A 16,088-nucleotide genomic window follows, 5' to 3' on the forward strand; every position below is an offset into this window, starting at 1 on the left:
GATGTCGGTAATCAATGCTACCATTGATTATGGCATCAGCCATGAGATAATGTGCAGCCTGGGAAAACGCTGTTAGGGGCAGACTTGAAGCTTGTGCTCGTCGTGGATAAATGAGTTGATAGTACTTACAGACCTTGATGATTGAAAAAAATAGAAAAAGAAATGACAGGATGGTGAGTGATTCAGACCGCGGGGTGTTGATTTCTGGGAAAGCAGCTCAGGAGGCTGGAAGCATGAAGACAGATGGCTACCAATGCACTGATTCCCCTATGGAGCTTCACACATAACAAGAAATCCATTTATGAGGTGGCTGTCTGAGGGTAATGCCACTAATTTGTGTCTGATGAAGAACACAGGAGCCGAGTGCCAGCTAAAGAGACTTTCAACCATCCCTTAAAGGATTTTTGAGTGCCCAGGTGTGTTGTGCATTGAATTTGATTCAACTGTTTGTCCGTGCCAGGCCTTTTACAAGCACATCTTCTCAGGAAATATACAGTGTACACAGAATTTTTCAATACAGCTAAAAAAAAAAACAACCCCTGTATAAATATGAAACTTTCCCGCTCCACAGCATTTACTGACTAGCTATAGTTATTACACATCATGCGTCATGTAATCATTATATCAACACAGGTAAATATGCTTGTGTCACTGATGACACACTGAATCTAGCTTTACAAAGGATTCACTGACTATGGCTGGTATTGATTTTGTGGAAGCAGACAGCATAGGCGCCTGATGATCAATAGCAGTGTCATCAGCAACATCTTCTATTGATGGAGCTGATGATCAACACCAACCCATGTCATGTGTAAATTCTATTTTTGCTACAGCATCATGCCTTTATAGCACGGCACTGTCCCATACCGAAATGTCTCAGTATACGAATATACGAACGATTGGCCGGGACATTTCCTACATTTTGGGACATTCGTGGTCCCCAAAGGACAAATCACATGCTAGCATCACTGTTTATATTAGCATTATTTAGCTCACACTCAAGTACAGCTTTCATCTAGTCTGAATGTCTTGAATGACAAACCGACAGGGTAATTGTATTTCAATAGTGAAGAGGGTTCATTATTTCTTAAAATATTTATTTGAACTCACTGGGAAAGAGAGACGCCAACCAAGGAAGCAATGCTGTACTGGACTTTATATTTTATAACACTAACATGTGATCTCTGCACCTTCAAAAATACACTTTTTATTTATTTACTTATATATATTGTTACGTATTGCTACATTCTGCTGGTTTTATTCAGCATTCAGTGATCTTCCATTTGCACATATAGCAGGGGTGTCATACTCATTTTTGTTCAGGGGCCACATACAGCACAATTTGATCTCAAGTGGGCCGGACCAGTAAAAATAGTAAAATAATAGCATAATAACCTATGAACAACAAGAACTCCTTGCTTTTTTTCTCCTTTGTTTTACATTTAATGAAGGATATTTTGACAAAACATGAAATTTCTTGACAAATATAAGTGCAATTTCAACAATATCGTGCATAAATGTACTATTTACACATCACACTGGATCTAAAAAGGCACAAACATTTAGTCACAGGTATCTGGAAGAGAAAAATATTGTATTTGACATTAGATTGTAATCGTAGTGTGACATTTTAACAAATTCATCCTGTCGGCCGGATTGGACCCTCTGGTGGGCCGGTTCTGGCCCCCGGGCCGTATGTTTGACACCCCTGACGTATAGTCTGTGTTTTATTATGTATTTGATTTTCTCACGATTTAGTATTTCCTTTGCCTGGCTGCAATTAAAGTTTGGGGGGAAAAAAACAAGTAGTATATTTAGTATATATAATGTTATTTAAAACATTTAACAGAAAAACATGTTCATGGAACATCAATAAATCAAAACTAGTAACATAAATTCAAAGTATAGACATTTAGCGTGAAATGCTTAACATATTGAAGTAAGCTGTCTTAACTGTCACTTTTCAAAAACGACCAGCAATTTTAAATAGTTGGCGTTCGAATACATTTCAAATGTATCTTTGAAATGTATACAGCTCCGAGTGACCTATCACTGAAATGCGACCAAACCCGCTGAGGCAGAAAAGAGGTTTAGCAGCTCTTAAACACAAGACAGGCAGGCTGACTGAATAGAAGAAGGCAGAGTGTGTCTGCTTTTAGAGGCTGCGCAGGCTTGAGTGAAGCCAAACTGGACACAAATCATCTGGAGCTCCCAACCAGTGGGGTGGGAGTGAGTGAGGGTGGGTGGGAAGGCAGAGCAGATAAAACGAATCCGAAAAAGCCCCTGGCAGCTGAAAACAACGGCTCCAAAGGCTGTCTGTCATGGCATCGTGTTCAAGCACTGGCAGGCTCTTTCTGTTTCTGGCTTTGTTTGTGTCCTGCTTTCACGGCACTTTCATCTACCACCCTATCCTCTCCCATAGGTACCCGGGTAATTACTAACACAAAGAGGAAGAGACAGACGTGAATCTGCAAACATTACAAAAATGATTATTCCTGTTGTTTTTCGTTCTATCCCTCAATTAATTTTGCTGGTTTGACGAGCCTTGCCTTCCTCTTGTTTTTCTGCAGCGTTGTGCTTTGGGCTCAGTTCATCACCGCTGCCATCACGCCACGTGAATTTACTTTCACCTTTCATCGTTTAAATTATTCAGTGAAGTCATCTGTCTTGATCCTGCTGAATATTCTAATTTCGGGAAAATAAACACCTCACTATGGAGCTTTAACAGCTCACAGAGCGTGAATCCTATCTCATAGCTTCAGTCTGCATGAGCACGTGGGGACATCGATGCCTCCTGAATCATTCAGAAGCCATGAAAATGGCTCCTCTGTAGTCTGTTAGAGAACAGCCTGTTGACTAAATATTTGCCACTCTTATGATAAATAATAAAAGTGTTGTGTTTGTGATTCAGAAAGCATCTGTCTGACAATAAAGTGTTGGTATTGGCAGTAACCTTCAGCTCCGACTCCCGTGACACAGAAAGACACAAACTCTGACACCAAGTGTGCAGTTTATATTTTGCCAGAGCACCATGGGACTTGTTTAAGTGCATTATTTTTTCCTCTGTCTCTCTCTCTCTCGCCTTCTTTTTTTTTTTGTGTGTTTCCTCCTGAGATAGATATCCACGCTAACATCATGATTGCATCACCTCACATGTCTTCACTGTGAGCATGAAATTGGCGCAACAGCTGCGCTGTCAGAAGGTGTCATTTTTGTAAAAGAATACAGGGAATAACTGGCAAACCGGCTCTCTCCTGCTGCTCTGCTCTGAACTGCTGAACTCCAGATGGGCTTGGCTCTTTGACTTTTTCAACATTTTACTGGGGGGGGGGGTCCACGGTTTTGCCCTTGACCTTCAAAACTGGGACATTGGACTGCAGCTATATGAAGACAGTGAGTGTTTGAGGATTTGAGGGGGCAGGACGTTGACAAATAGCTTTGTTTTGTTTGTTTTTTCCAGTATTGGCTGACGGACAGCAGAGAGAATTCAGTATCATTTGTCGTAGAGCCCAACAGCTCCAGTACTCTGTACACATCTATGAAGGCAACACAGTGATGAGGAAGGAATAAGGAAGTGGCAGTAATGCCAATGAAACACCAAAGATGAAGAAGAAGTAGCAGATATGTAGGGTGCTGTTCATAAAGTGGCACATCCTAAATTTAGCAACAACATTTGATCCTAGCAGCAACAAATAAATATAAGCGAAAAGGAATAATGTGATATATATATATATGAATATAAGCAAACATTTGGCTGATGTGGAGCAAAGCTTTCCAACTCTGTTGTTTCTGTTTTCAAAATGTAGACACCGTGTGGGAGTTCTTAGATAAAATGAGTTTTATGTAACTCAAGTGTGTGGGGGAGGAATCACTGTGGGAGCTGCTGAGAGTAAATGATCTCTGCCGAAGGAGAATCAGGTCAGGTGGATCTGAATGAATACGAGGTGTTTTTTGTTCAAGTTTGTCTTCAGATGCACAGGTCAAATTTTTCACAAGGGCACTCCACTATAAAAACAAAGCCTTACCCGAAATATTCCCTCAAAAACTGTTTCCATTTAAAAAAAACAAAACGGATGTAGTTTTGTGGGTTCTTCCTGAAGCCAAACTGGAAGGTCCATGACGGTCCAAATACAGTATCTAGGGTACAGTTAGCAGTCAACAACACACCAGATACTTTGTTGAAATTTGCGTGGAAATGGAAAAAGAAGATCTCAAAAAGTTCCAATAGTTGTAGTAAATAGGTTAAAATATATCAAGGCACTGATACACAACACTGACACAGTTTCTTAAGTGGAGTGGACAGTGACAGGATGTGGTTTCGGAGAAGGGGAAAGTCTAGAGTTTATGCCAAGTGGGGCCTTCAGTGAGGCACAGCATATGGTCATGGTCCAGTTAACAGGAGTTCACCAGAGGTTAAATGGGCTATAACTTAACATCAGAAAGTTTGGAAATGTATGTACAGGCAGGGACGATAACAATGGAATTTGACAAGTCATGTGTGTCCTCAGCTGTCATTTTGTGTCTGATGTCTGCTGATGGGTGATAGTTGTGTCTTTGTGGCAAGGCTGCAGTGCACAACAAACTCCGCTCGCTGCTCCTGCGACAAGGTTACTCACAGAGTAATTGTTTGCTCCAACCCTTGGGACTGGAAGACACTCCACTGCTCTGCTCCTGAGTGGTGAGTCCATTTTACCACAGGCTACACGGTCCAGGCGACTGACTAGAGCTCTGCTTCAGTGCCCACACTGCTCTCGGAGGAAGTGACCTCAATACATCCAATAACCCTGCCTACACTAGCAGTGGAAGATTGGAAACACACCAGGATTCATATTTTAGATGCTGCTAAATGAGGGCACATGTTCTGGTGGTGTAAATGTCGAGAGTTTTTTATACTCACATACATATTCAGTTGACAACTGTTGGTAATTATTAATAATTCATTAATTATTTTGGTTTTAACCATAATGAGCTCAATTGTGTCACTAATCAGTATTTATATAAATATTGATAAAATGTTATGGAATATGTGATATCACATGTACAGTAGGAAGGATTAATTCCACAATAGTCTTTCAGTGTAATGTATATGACAGAGCTGACAGAAAACAACACTTCTACACCTCTTCTGGAGCTGTTTGTACATTGTCACCACTAATGGTGCTTTTCCACCACACAGTTCCGGCACGGCTCGATTTGGCCCTTTTTGGCCCGTTTAAGTACCTGCTCTGAGTCATGAGCGCGACGTCCGACACAGGAATCAAACCAAACAATGCCAAACTGTAGAACAGATAAAAAAGACTTCAAAATCCTGAAGACATGCGTCAATCTCAACGTGTAACAGAGGAATCTGGTGTATTTAGCAACAGCACTGCCGAAGGTAGGAATCGCGAGTGGCATCACAACCCCTTCCTCTAATGATTCAGAACACCGAAAACTGCTTTACAAGTCACTAGTCACTAGCTTGTGTGTTTGTGTCACGTGTAAAACAAAGTCACAGCAGTTTCATGCAGCCGTGCTATGATGACTTGGAAATGGAAAACTATGCCAAGCTGTGCAGTGCCGAACCGTGCTGGAACTGTATAGTGGAAAAGCGCCATTAATCTGTACTATCGTGGGAGGTTCTGACCAATCACAGGGCAGTTCTGTTTCACTAAGTCTACTCAGCATACAGGTCCCACCCAGGAGCAACAACTATCTATGCTGCAAAGAAACCTAAAGGAAACAATCTGAAAGAGAGTCAGACAATAAATGCAACAAATCTACTTTTACACTACTTTTGGCACCCCATTGCCTTTTATTTAATGCTGTATAGTTTAAGAGATTGCCTTGGGTCGTCTGTCACATACGGAATGAGTGTGTCTGTCCATACTCATCTAATGAGAAGAGCTCAGGAAAGAGAGCCTTGATCTCAAAACATGAATATTTTAATAACCTGCAGATGAAACTCGACAATTAACCTTTTTTTCTCTCCCAGTGATCCTACGTACTGCAGCTTTAAGTGTGTCATTCATAGGTCTGACTGTAAAGGTCACCTCAGCTCTATAGAGCATTTTAGAGCCAGTCATGCCATCATTGTGGTTTTATAGCCAACTTCACTGTTTAACCCTTAAATATCTCATCAGCACTATTTTTGCTGCAGCAGATAGCCTCGGTATTATTGTGACTAACTGGGAAGTTTTGTTAAGTATTTTTGCTTTAGGCTTTCAGGTGTTACATAGAATACCAGTTAAATGTTGTTTTGTTTAAGGGAAAAAAACTGTTTATTTTATGTCGTAAATTAAGTTATAACTTTCCCACTAAAACCACAAGAGAATAATATAAATATAAACATGCATAGTTTGTGTTGCCATCACACTGGGCAATCAGTATATCGTAATATAATTGAAACTTTTCAGTCAACAAAGGAATAATGATTTGACTAACCAGAGAAAGCACTCAGAGAGTCAAACCTCTGCCAAGGCTGCCCAGTCTCCATATCTACAGTAGATCTTTTTTTTTTTTTCTCAGACAAGATCCTCCATCTCCAGGAAATTTAATCAAAATCCACTGTTTACCTTTTGCGATATGTTGCTCACAAAAACAGACATACGTAACGCTGTTGGCGGAGGTAATAATAAACCTTTAAAAGATATGAGGTGAAAATCAGAATGCCAGACTCAAAACATACTGTTTTCTCTATCTCGGTTTTATTTATATCATTTTCCCCTGTTACAGTTACATATTTCTACTGGGAGTCTAATAATAAATGGTAGAAATCGGCGAGGTCTACATGTGGGAAGTCCATCCACAGATGGTTATTTTTCACAGGTTTTAAGCAAATGTTATGGCTCTTTGCAGTATGGTAATAGTTGTGTTACCATACTGATTTGTGAGCTGGTCTTTGTGGCTGTGTGCATCACAGCCAGGTGATTGCGTGGGATCCTGCATTTTGCACTTGTTACTGTTGTTTTCCACAGAGATGCTAATCATCCAGTATGTGCTGGAGGCATGATTAAATGTCACACGGCTCCGTTGGTTTTGGCCCTCTCACTGTGAATAAACCACTCTCCCCCACAGGATGAGAGGGCCTCCAGTCTGCAGCCATGCCCAGCCTGAGCTTGACAGAGTCACAGCTCCCCCTACAGGTCATACTATAAAAGGCAACAACATTCAACATGCTGTTACACGCCTATGTTTTTTTTTTTTTAGCCCTTTACTTGGACAACAGTTGTTGTATTGTTGTGTGAATTGTCTCTGTCCCTAACCTCAGCAAAACACACTTTTTGTTAAACATGCAGACTAGGGAACTGTTAACATACTGTGAAAATCAAAAAAATAATATGACAAGACTGCCCTCATGTGGTGAATAACACTGTGAATGACAATGGCAACAAAGAATAACTCAAACGTCTGCAAGTATAATATTATAACACACAATTAGTTCAGATGTTTGGTGCCTTGTCCCGTGACTAATATTGAATTTTGGACCATTCATGCTACAGAAGTGTTCTGTTCCAGCCATATTCTTTGGATCTCTATGTTGAAGGTTCTCTTGTTGAAGCCTGCACACTTACTCCATGCCACAAAATAGTTCATTTCTATATCATTTACAGCATCTCTGCTGCATTAAGATCTGGTCATTTTTGAGATCCTGATCCATTCAAACAATTTTACTGCAAGCTAATATTTGTATTTCTTGTTTTCTGGCATGATTTGTCATCACGGTGGTTGCCCAATTGCATATATGAAGCTGCTAATTGACCCTTTCTACCAGGGGCGTCACTAGGTTTTAAGGACAGGGGGGGCTTAGCCCCCAGGAGATGCACAGAATGTGAGCGAACGTTTAATTTCACAAACAGCTAACAAAAACTGAGAAATGGCACGTTTTGGACAGATTTAACAGAGATACTTTACTGTGCAAATGTTTTAGGCCACCATTACATTTTTAACACAGTACAACAAAAAACACAGGAAGTACTGTATGTTTACACAATGATTTGAATTAATAACTGATCAACAAAGAGGGTAATGCCATGACTTTCACTCACAACACAATAATTGTTTACTCCCAAATATTTTGAAGTCACACAGAATATATTTTGGGCACATATGTGACTAAAATGGTTGTAATTTTAAGCCCTGAAAAAATATAACTTAATTACATAAATTACAGTTATATTAAGGTACTCTTGAAAATATTTGGGCCAGGCTAATTTGGCTTATACATCACTCTCTTGGCTATCTCCACTTTCCAATCATTACTCTCCTAAATAAAAGCTCAAGTTAAATAAGTCTTGTATGGTGCACTTGGACTGAAATGTTTCATATTTCATATTCATATTGAGTTCCATAAAATTCCAGGACTGTCTGCATCACAAATGACTCTATCCTGTGAAATCCTTTAGACTCACCTTTCCAGTAGAGGTTTCTCCCCTCTCACTCTCTCTGATCCTCTGCCCTGACTCCTACAGGTCAATAGGGGTGGTGGAGTGATTATTATTATTACTACCGTATTATCATTATTATTATTATTATCCACATAATCATACGTGAATGAGCTGTTTCACGGTGTGCATCTGATGCTGGAGCTGGTGCTCCAGAAGGAAGTCACCCCAAAGATAATATGAAGAGTGCACACCTAACTCTATAAACAACCAGGACCTTCACATTGCATTTCGGACTAACTAGCTAGCTACTGTAAGTAGCAGAGTTCTTTTGGAGCTGAAATGTAACTTTTGACCGCAAACAATAAAGGTAAGACGTGCACACTGCACAGAGATATACAGCACGCATCTCATGCTGCCTCCTGTACAGGGGGCTCTCGGCTACAGAGTGTGTAAGCCAGGTTTTTATTTGTCAAACAGGGAGCATTTGGCAATTACGTGGGACTTTCTGCTGTTAGCTGGGGGGCTGCAGCTAACTTATTTTTACTATCAGCAGTGATACTTACTCTCTTGAAAAAATTTCGTTTGTCCATTCTTGTTCACGTTCTTCTCCTAATGCTGCTCTAGTCGGTTCTGTGTGCTCCGCTCCCGGTACACACACTGCAGGTACCCAGGTACCGAGTGCAAGCTAGGTTGCAGGGAAAACGTGGACTGGATTTCAGTGATTTGGGCGTGCTCTATATGAACAAGTGGAATGGACTCGATAACGACGCACTGACTCTCTACCGCTTCCATAAGGGAAACTAAGATTTATGATCACATTTAAGTTAATAATAACTGGTTATATGATTATATATATATGCTTTAGCCCCCCTAAAATAGGCCTAATGACGCCACTGCTTTCTACACTTGTAAAAGAACTTTCAATCTCAATGTGAGAACTTCAGCTGTCAGACATAAAGGCTGGTCAAAAACAACACAGAGAACTGTCTCAATGCTGTTTTACAGGTTAGTCCATTCTGGATCGTCCTGTTCAACTGGAGACCATCTTGAGATATACTGGCTGCTTTAACAACATATTAACTTGGCCGTCATTTCGTTCTTAGTGACACACCTTAAACGTTTTATGACTGTCCTAGTTTGACTTGTGACAAATAAAAACAACACTCGGATGTTTTTTTCAGTTGATTTCTGCCTGCAGACAAGGCTGCCAAGTTGTCTACACTGTAAAGTTAACACTGTAAATAAACCATGAACAGTTTTCTCTGGATGAACCCTTTATTTTGTATATTCCTGCATATGATATTCAATGCTAAGCAGAAGCTGTAACGACACTTAAAATGCACTAGCAAGCCACAGAATACATTTCCAAAAAGTGTTAACTGTTGACACTCATTTAAAAAATCCCATTACCATTGATTTCATGTTTCATTAACAGTATATAGTACTTCAAAGGGTGAAATCACACAAACAAAACAACGGAGCAGCTAAAACCAATTGCATTATGAAAAACAGCAATTTAAAACAGTGACAATATGAAGCAGTTACAGCGGAATGATAGATGAAATACACATTCAAAATTGTGTGTTTTACAAGGACAGTAAGGGGGCGGGTGAGAGGGGTGAGGAGGCTGGTGTCAATAGAGTGTAGGAGTAGGTAACGCAGTAAGGCCCGCGGGCCATATGCGGTCCCCCACACGATTACAGGCTGTATATGTTTTCATGAAAACATGGTGCTGAGAAACAGCTGCCTGCGAGGTGATAGAACAAACACTGCTACGGTGTTTTAATTGCAGTTGTCCACATCATCATTGACTTAAATTTAGATTTATTTCTCTATTTTTTTCGCCAACAGCATAACTGTTAGCAAAGATGGCGGACACTGTTCACATTCTGGGAATGAGGTCCCATCCCCCTACGAGTGGGTCTAAAAAGTGCGGAATTAGCGTTGCAGTTTCAAGGCTCGGACCAAGTGTCACTGGTGGGCACGTAACAAAAAAAAGGGATGAAGATACAGTATTTCTCAACTCAGGGGAAACTGAGGTTGGGAAGCACAGAATACCAACCCTATTCTAGTAATACAAAGCCAAATCAGTGAATGAGGAAGTAAGTTAGCATCCAAGAGATTGTCAGAAGTAGAACTGGGTATCATTGGCATAACAGTGGCGATGAAGGCCATGATGATGTATGATAAAACATGTAGATGATGACGAGAAGGGGGCCAAGCACGGAACCTTGTGGGACGCCTCGGGGCTTGTGTAACTATCTCGTGCGATCAGTTACAGTTCGCCAAGACCTATCTTTTTGTGCACTGAGCATGAGAGACAACTTTTCAAGCTTCGTTTTCAGGGCAGTAGCTTCAGGTCGGTCTCCTGGCTTCTCATGCAACATTGACTTGATTATTTGGTGCTGCAAAAAATGAATACAAATGAAGACAAAACGGACCAAAGTAAATATAAGTTAGATATAAAAAAATAATCTGGACATTTACCTCTTGGAAAAACTCTGATGTAAACTGTGTAGGGAACTTCTTTCGTTTGGCATCCATGAAAATCTGTGTTAAATGCAGTAAATACAGGATAAACATGTTAGCAAATGTTAGAAAATGCTTCAGGTACTGAAAAGAAATCTGATACTGTTGCTGTGTTGGCTGGTTTACAGTATTTAAAAATATTTTATCTGATGGATCTTTTTCAAGTCATGTAAGAAACACTAATAATATATATTACATATACATGAACAACTCACGGCTGCTCTTTCAGAGCCAGAGGAGACTTTCCAAAGGAGTTCAAGGTATATAAGCCCCAACGCGAATATGTCCACCTTTCGGTCATAGGTTTTCCCATGCTAGTGTAATAAAATAGAAATGCAAGATTAATAAGTTACACCTTTTAGGGATACCATCATATTTTATATAATACTTGCACATGCACGGTTGTCTCACTTGTTCTGGAGCCATGTAGGATATGGTTCCTGTTCTTTTAGTTCTCTCCATCAGGTGTTTGTCATTGCCATCAGCCTCAGCGGTGACTAGGCCAAAGTCCACAATCTTCACTTCATTATTCTGCCCAAACATGATGTTGGGAGGCTATCCATGAAAAGAAAAAAAAAATTGTAAAAGCAGTAGTATAATGACGTGGCAATTGTTCTGCTCATCATTTTCGTCTTCAGAGTTAAAAAAAACTAAACAACTGTAAATATGTAAAAAAAAGAAAAGAAAAATATGACAACGAGATTCAAATTTAAGAAAAGAGGAGGAGTTTCGTTCTACATCCAACCTGAATGACCAGGAAATATCACCAATATTGGTGTAGTGGTTAGCACCCTTGCCTTTGGAGCAATAAGACCTGGGTTTGACCCCGGTTGGAACAAGGGCCTTACTGCATGAAGTTTGCATGTTCTCCCTGTGTGTGCATGGGTTCTCCGGTTTCCTCCCACAGTCCAAAAACATGGGGATTAGGCAAATTTGTCACTCTAAATCAGCCTTTCTAAAAGTGTGGTCCCCAGACCACTGGTGGTCCGTGAGCGACCCCTAGTGGTCCGTGAGGTGACAAGCAAGTAACAGATCTATCTATAAATTCCTGGAACGTCTGTTTGTCTGTCTGTCTGTGACTCTTGTTAGAGGCACACGTACGTGCAGTTTGACGTTGTTTGGAGAAGTAATGCAAAAGATAAAACGGTAAAAGAAGTTGTTTGTCTGTATATGTGGCCCTGTGATGGCAAACTGTCCAGGGTGTACCCCACCTATCGCCCTATGAGACTGGCACAAGACACACGCAACCCTCATGTGGAGGATAAAGCGGTAGAAGATGGATGGATGTTGGTGGAGAGAGCGTCTGAACTCAACCACATCATCATGAAGTAGCAGTACATAGAAAATACATTGTCTGTATACAGAGAGTAAAGCCCAAAACATTAAAACAGCTTTTTCTTACCTTTAGGTCCCTGTGGATGTGTTTTTTGGAGTGAATGTACTCGACTCCACTGACTATTTGTTGAGCGATGTTTAGACTTTCTTCTCTTCGTTTGGAGTCTTGCTGATGTTCTTCATTCCTCTCCATTATCCAGCTTTCCAGTGTTCTGGTGTCACATAATTCCATCTTAATGTATAGGTACATTGGTGATGAATGGCTGACGGACCTAACAAAGACAAACGTGGTCAAATAATAAACCTGTAGTAAACATACAGTAATACGAGTGTATTAAACTTACTCAGAAGAGGTGGAACTCTCCACTGAACTGTCGTCCTGGTAGTCTGAATCCTGCTTCCAGCAATTGAAGTATCGTACAATGTTGCGGTGATGGAGGTCTGACAATGCCGTTACCTCTCGCAAAGCTTTTCTGATGGAACATTGAAATGAAATTTCTTGTAACACATCTGTTCCTGAAATGTTGGTGCATTAGAACACATACACTAGACGCTACACTGTGCCCTGTAACGTCTCACCGTGTACTTGACTTACTTTTTAAACTGGACAACCTTGACGGCGTAATACTTGTTGACCAGTTTTTCTCTTGCCTTGAAGACACGACCAAAGCCTCCTTTGCCAAGACGTGATATGGAATCAAATTCTAATATGAATCTGTAGATTCACACACAAACAAAGACACATAATTGCCTTGCACATGATTATAAACAGTATTGAAATATCAGTGCATTAAATTGCAGTTTTGTTGTACCTTGATTCGTTACTCTCACCATTTCCCATACTGTTGTTTTTCACAGCAACCTTAGTGAATAAAATAAATGAAAGTTAACAATTTAAAAAAAACAAACAAACAAAACATTTTTGGTGTAATATACATTTACACATCAGACAGATGCTTTTATACAAGGTGATTCACAGCAGTTGCTTATTGGTAATACATTTACATGAAGAAAAAAAAAAAATCAGACCTGATCCTTGTCTGGGTTTGATATATCCATGTATCCACTGCAATTTTCACCTGTTTCCATGTTTTGTGACGATGGCTCGGTAGATTCGCTTTAACAATAGATTGAGAAACATTATTATCCTTCAGCTTTACTTACAATAAGCTCTACATCCTGCTTTAATATCAGAGTCTTTGCAGAAACTTACAAAGAAGTTGATGCATCACTTTCAGACACATTTGACCCCGGGGACACCTACAATGGACAAAAGAGTGTTAAGAATTTTTATGTGAGTATTATATTTCACCTTTTACGTTTTGTCAAAGATTTTAAAATAGAAGCTGTGATGACAATGCTGAGACACTTGAATGTCTGTGATACAAAGCTCCTTTCAACATAGACCCAAAAACAACTGTAAATGATCACTTTACAAAGTGAGAGAACAGACCTGAGCCTTCAAAGGGTTTGATGAATCAGTGAATACTATGGATTCACTGCTTTGTGACACTTCACTGGAGAACCTGTAGCAGAATTCGAAGACAAACATGAGTAACCGACTGAGTTAGTTAGTTAGTTCACAGGATGAATGGATATACAGCCCTTTTCTAGTCTTGATGACAACTCAAAGCTGCTTTACACAACAGTTTACCGTTCACACACAAACAGATATTTGCAGAGCTTTCTCTATAAAAAATCTATCACGCCCATTCACATGCACAGCCGTCAGGAGCAATTTGGAGTTTCTTGTCCAGGGACACATTAGCACGTACACTAATGTTTATATTCTACCTTAAATCTGCCCTCGGAACAGTGTCAAAACGTGCTTACAGTACGGTTGATTCAGTTAGTTGTGAGGACATCGCTGCATCATCTTCGGACGCAGTTGAGCCAAAGGAATCCTAAAATGCAGAAATCCTGTCTGTCATCACATTTATTGATGTAATTTATTAAAGAAAATATGCAGTCTCTGTGAATATGAGCCATTTTCATGACAGAAATAGGTCAGTCAGTCATCATCTACCGCTTTATCCTCCACCAGAGGGTCGCGGGGGGTGCTGTGCCAATCTCAGCTACATCGGGCGATAGTCGTATAGAAATAGGTAATAATTTAAATTATTCTGTTGAAATATACTAGCAGACGGTACCACAAACCTTGCTGTCTGAGTGTTGTTGAGGAGCAGTCCACGCCAGCTGAGACGTGTTTTGTTTGGCTTTCTTGACATTCTCATCCTCACTCACAGGGTGTTCCTTGCTGTTGATCACAGATTTGCAGAAAAACCCGCATGTGGGGAGGAAATAATTCTTCTTATTAGGTTAAGATTAACTTCCATCTGTGTTTGTTTTAGTGTGTAGATGTTTATTCATACTCACTGGGAGTTGTTTGGTTCATGGCATCTTTTCTCACAGGTATGATCACGCGAGCGCTTCGGACTGCACTGGCTGGCAGTCCCTGTTGCACATTTCTCTGGAAAGTTGTTGTCTTTGGAGGTCACACTTTGTCTTCTTGTCTCATCACTGTAAGAAACAAGTAGTTTTGCACCTTAGTGGAGGTATTTAAATTCAACCAGTGTGATACGCAGCACTGACCTGACACGTGTCCTCGCCAACAAACATTTCAGGGCACTTTCAGCAGCATTATACTTGGCTTTCTTCTTGCTCCTCCCCACAGCATCAGGATAGACTTCACCATCAAGGACAACCCTACAGCTGAATCTGTCAAGGAATAGTCAGATCTTTTGTCATATCGTAAAGCTGACATGACATTGTTTAAAGGTGATATATGTAGAACAGCTTTAGTGTTAAAAATTCAAAACACTGGAGAAGGTGGGGCAAGGGCAGATTAAATCTACTTTTACATTTTATTTAATTTCTCATGAATAATTGCTCTGTAATTTTTCTGTATGATTATTTTCATAATTGATAATTCTGCCTATTATTTTATCGTTCACAAAACTGTTGATCAGTGTTTCCCAAACTTCAAAAATGACGATGTTCTCAAATGTCTTTTTTTTTGCCCACAAAGCAAAATTATTCCATTTAAATTATTTCCGTTATAGAATTGAGGTGACTATGGTGCAATGACAATATACAGCTTGCTTTTTCAAATATACCGTAAATCATTGAGCTTTTAATTAAAAAGTGATAGAACATAATTTATTAGTTTTTATTATGTTTTTTCACTCCAGGAACATGTTTCAAGGAATTTGGTAAATAGGAGACTTTCCACAGATCCAGTCAGTAGACGGTTTATTTAAGTTTTGTCATCTGAAATAGGTCATATATTACTCTGATCAATTACCACTAATCACTAAACAGTGACGTATGTGTCGCAGGTATAGTCCATGAATACTTACACCTTGTCATGATCTGGTCCAACACAGCCCAGGTCCTGAAATGACAGCACAGATCCTGATTGCTGCGCGTACTCGTTGAGTTGTGATACGCAGTGTTTATATCCATCCATCATATATGAAACCAAGTTAACACTACAATAAAAATCAGCCACCAAGAGAGCTTTCTTCTGCTCGCTCTTTTCAACGTTGTCTTACACCAACGTAGTCACTGTTTATAGCATTTCCTATTTCCTATTTCTTCCATATTGTAAGTTTCGATTTCGCCATGTCCGGAGCAATACCGCAGTTTCAGGCGTCGTAGTTTTAGGCGGCCACAAGTTTCCTTAACAGCGCCACCTAACGATTTGGGTGCATCGGAGACTGCAATGTTTAACTTTTTTTTATTGAACATTTGGACCAAACAGTGCAACACAACATACGAAAGTAAGACCGGTTTTAACTTACAGTTAGATGAACTAAAACATTAGAAAAGACAAAGACATATTTACTTCATTATACA

The 16,088-nt window shown here is 40.0% G+C and overlaps 1 protein-coding gene across 1 annotated transcript; it reads right to left on the bottom strand.

Annotated features, from left to right (window-relative positions):
* Nucleotides 1–9,535: 9,535 nt before the first annotated feature.
* Nucleotides 9,536–15,837, bottom strand: LOC131474532 (interferon-induced, double-stranded RNA-activated protein kinase-like). The gene is made up of 16 exons (XM_058652444.1): nt 15,590–15,837; nt 14,823–14,948; nt 14,607–14,750; nt 14,388–14,487; nt 14,064–14,134; nt 13,684–13,756; nt 13,444–13,490; nt 13,260–13,347; nt 13,043–13,092; nt 12,826–12,945; nt 12,575–12,703; nt 12,298–12,502; nt 11,307–11,450; nt 11,111–11,209; nt 10,854–10,916; nt 9,536–10,771 (listed from the first exon to the last, which is right to left on the bottom strand). Exons 1-16 carry the CDS (start codon nt 15,700–15,702, stop codon nt 10,625–10,627), a joined length of 1,719 nt encoding a protein of 572 aa, XP_058508427.1. The 5' UTR covers nt 15,703–15,837; the 3' UTR covers nt 9,536–10,624.
* Between the last annotated feature and the right edge of the window lie 251 nt (nt 15,838–16,088).

The sequence above is a fragment of the Solea solea genome, chromosome 15 (genome assembly GCF_958295425.1).
Source record: "Solea solea chromosome 15, fSolSol10.1, whole genome shotgun sequence".
Lineage (NCBI taxonomy): Eukaryota > Metazoa > Chordata > Actinopteri > Pleuronectiformes > Soleidae > Solea > Solea solea.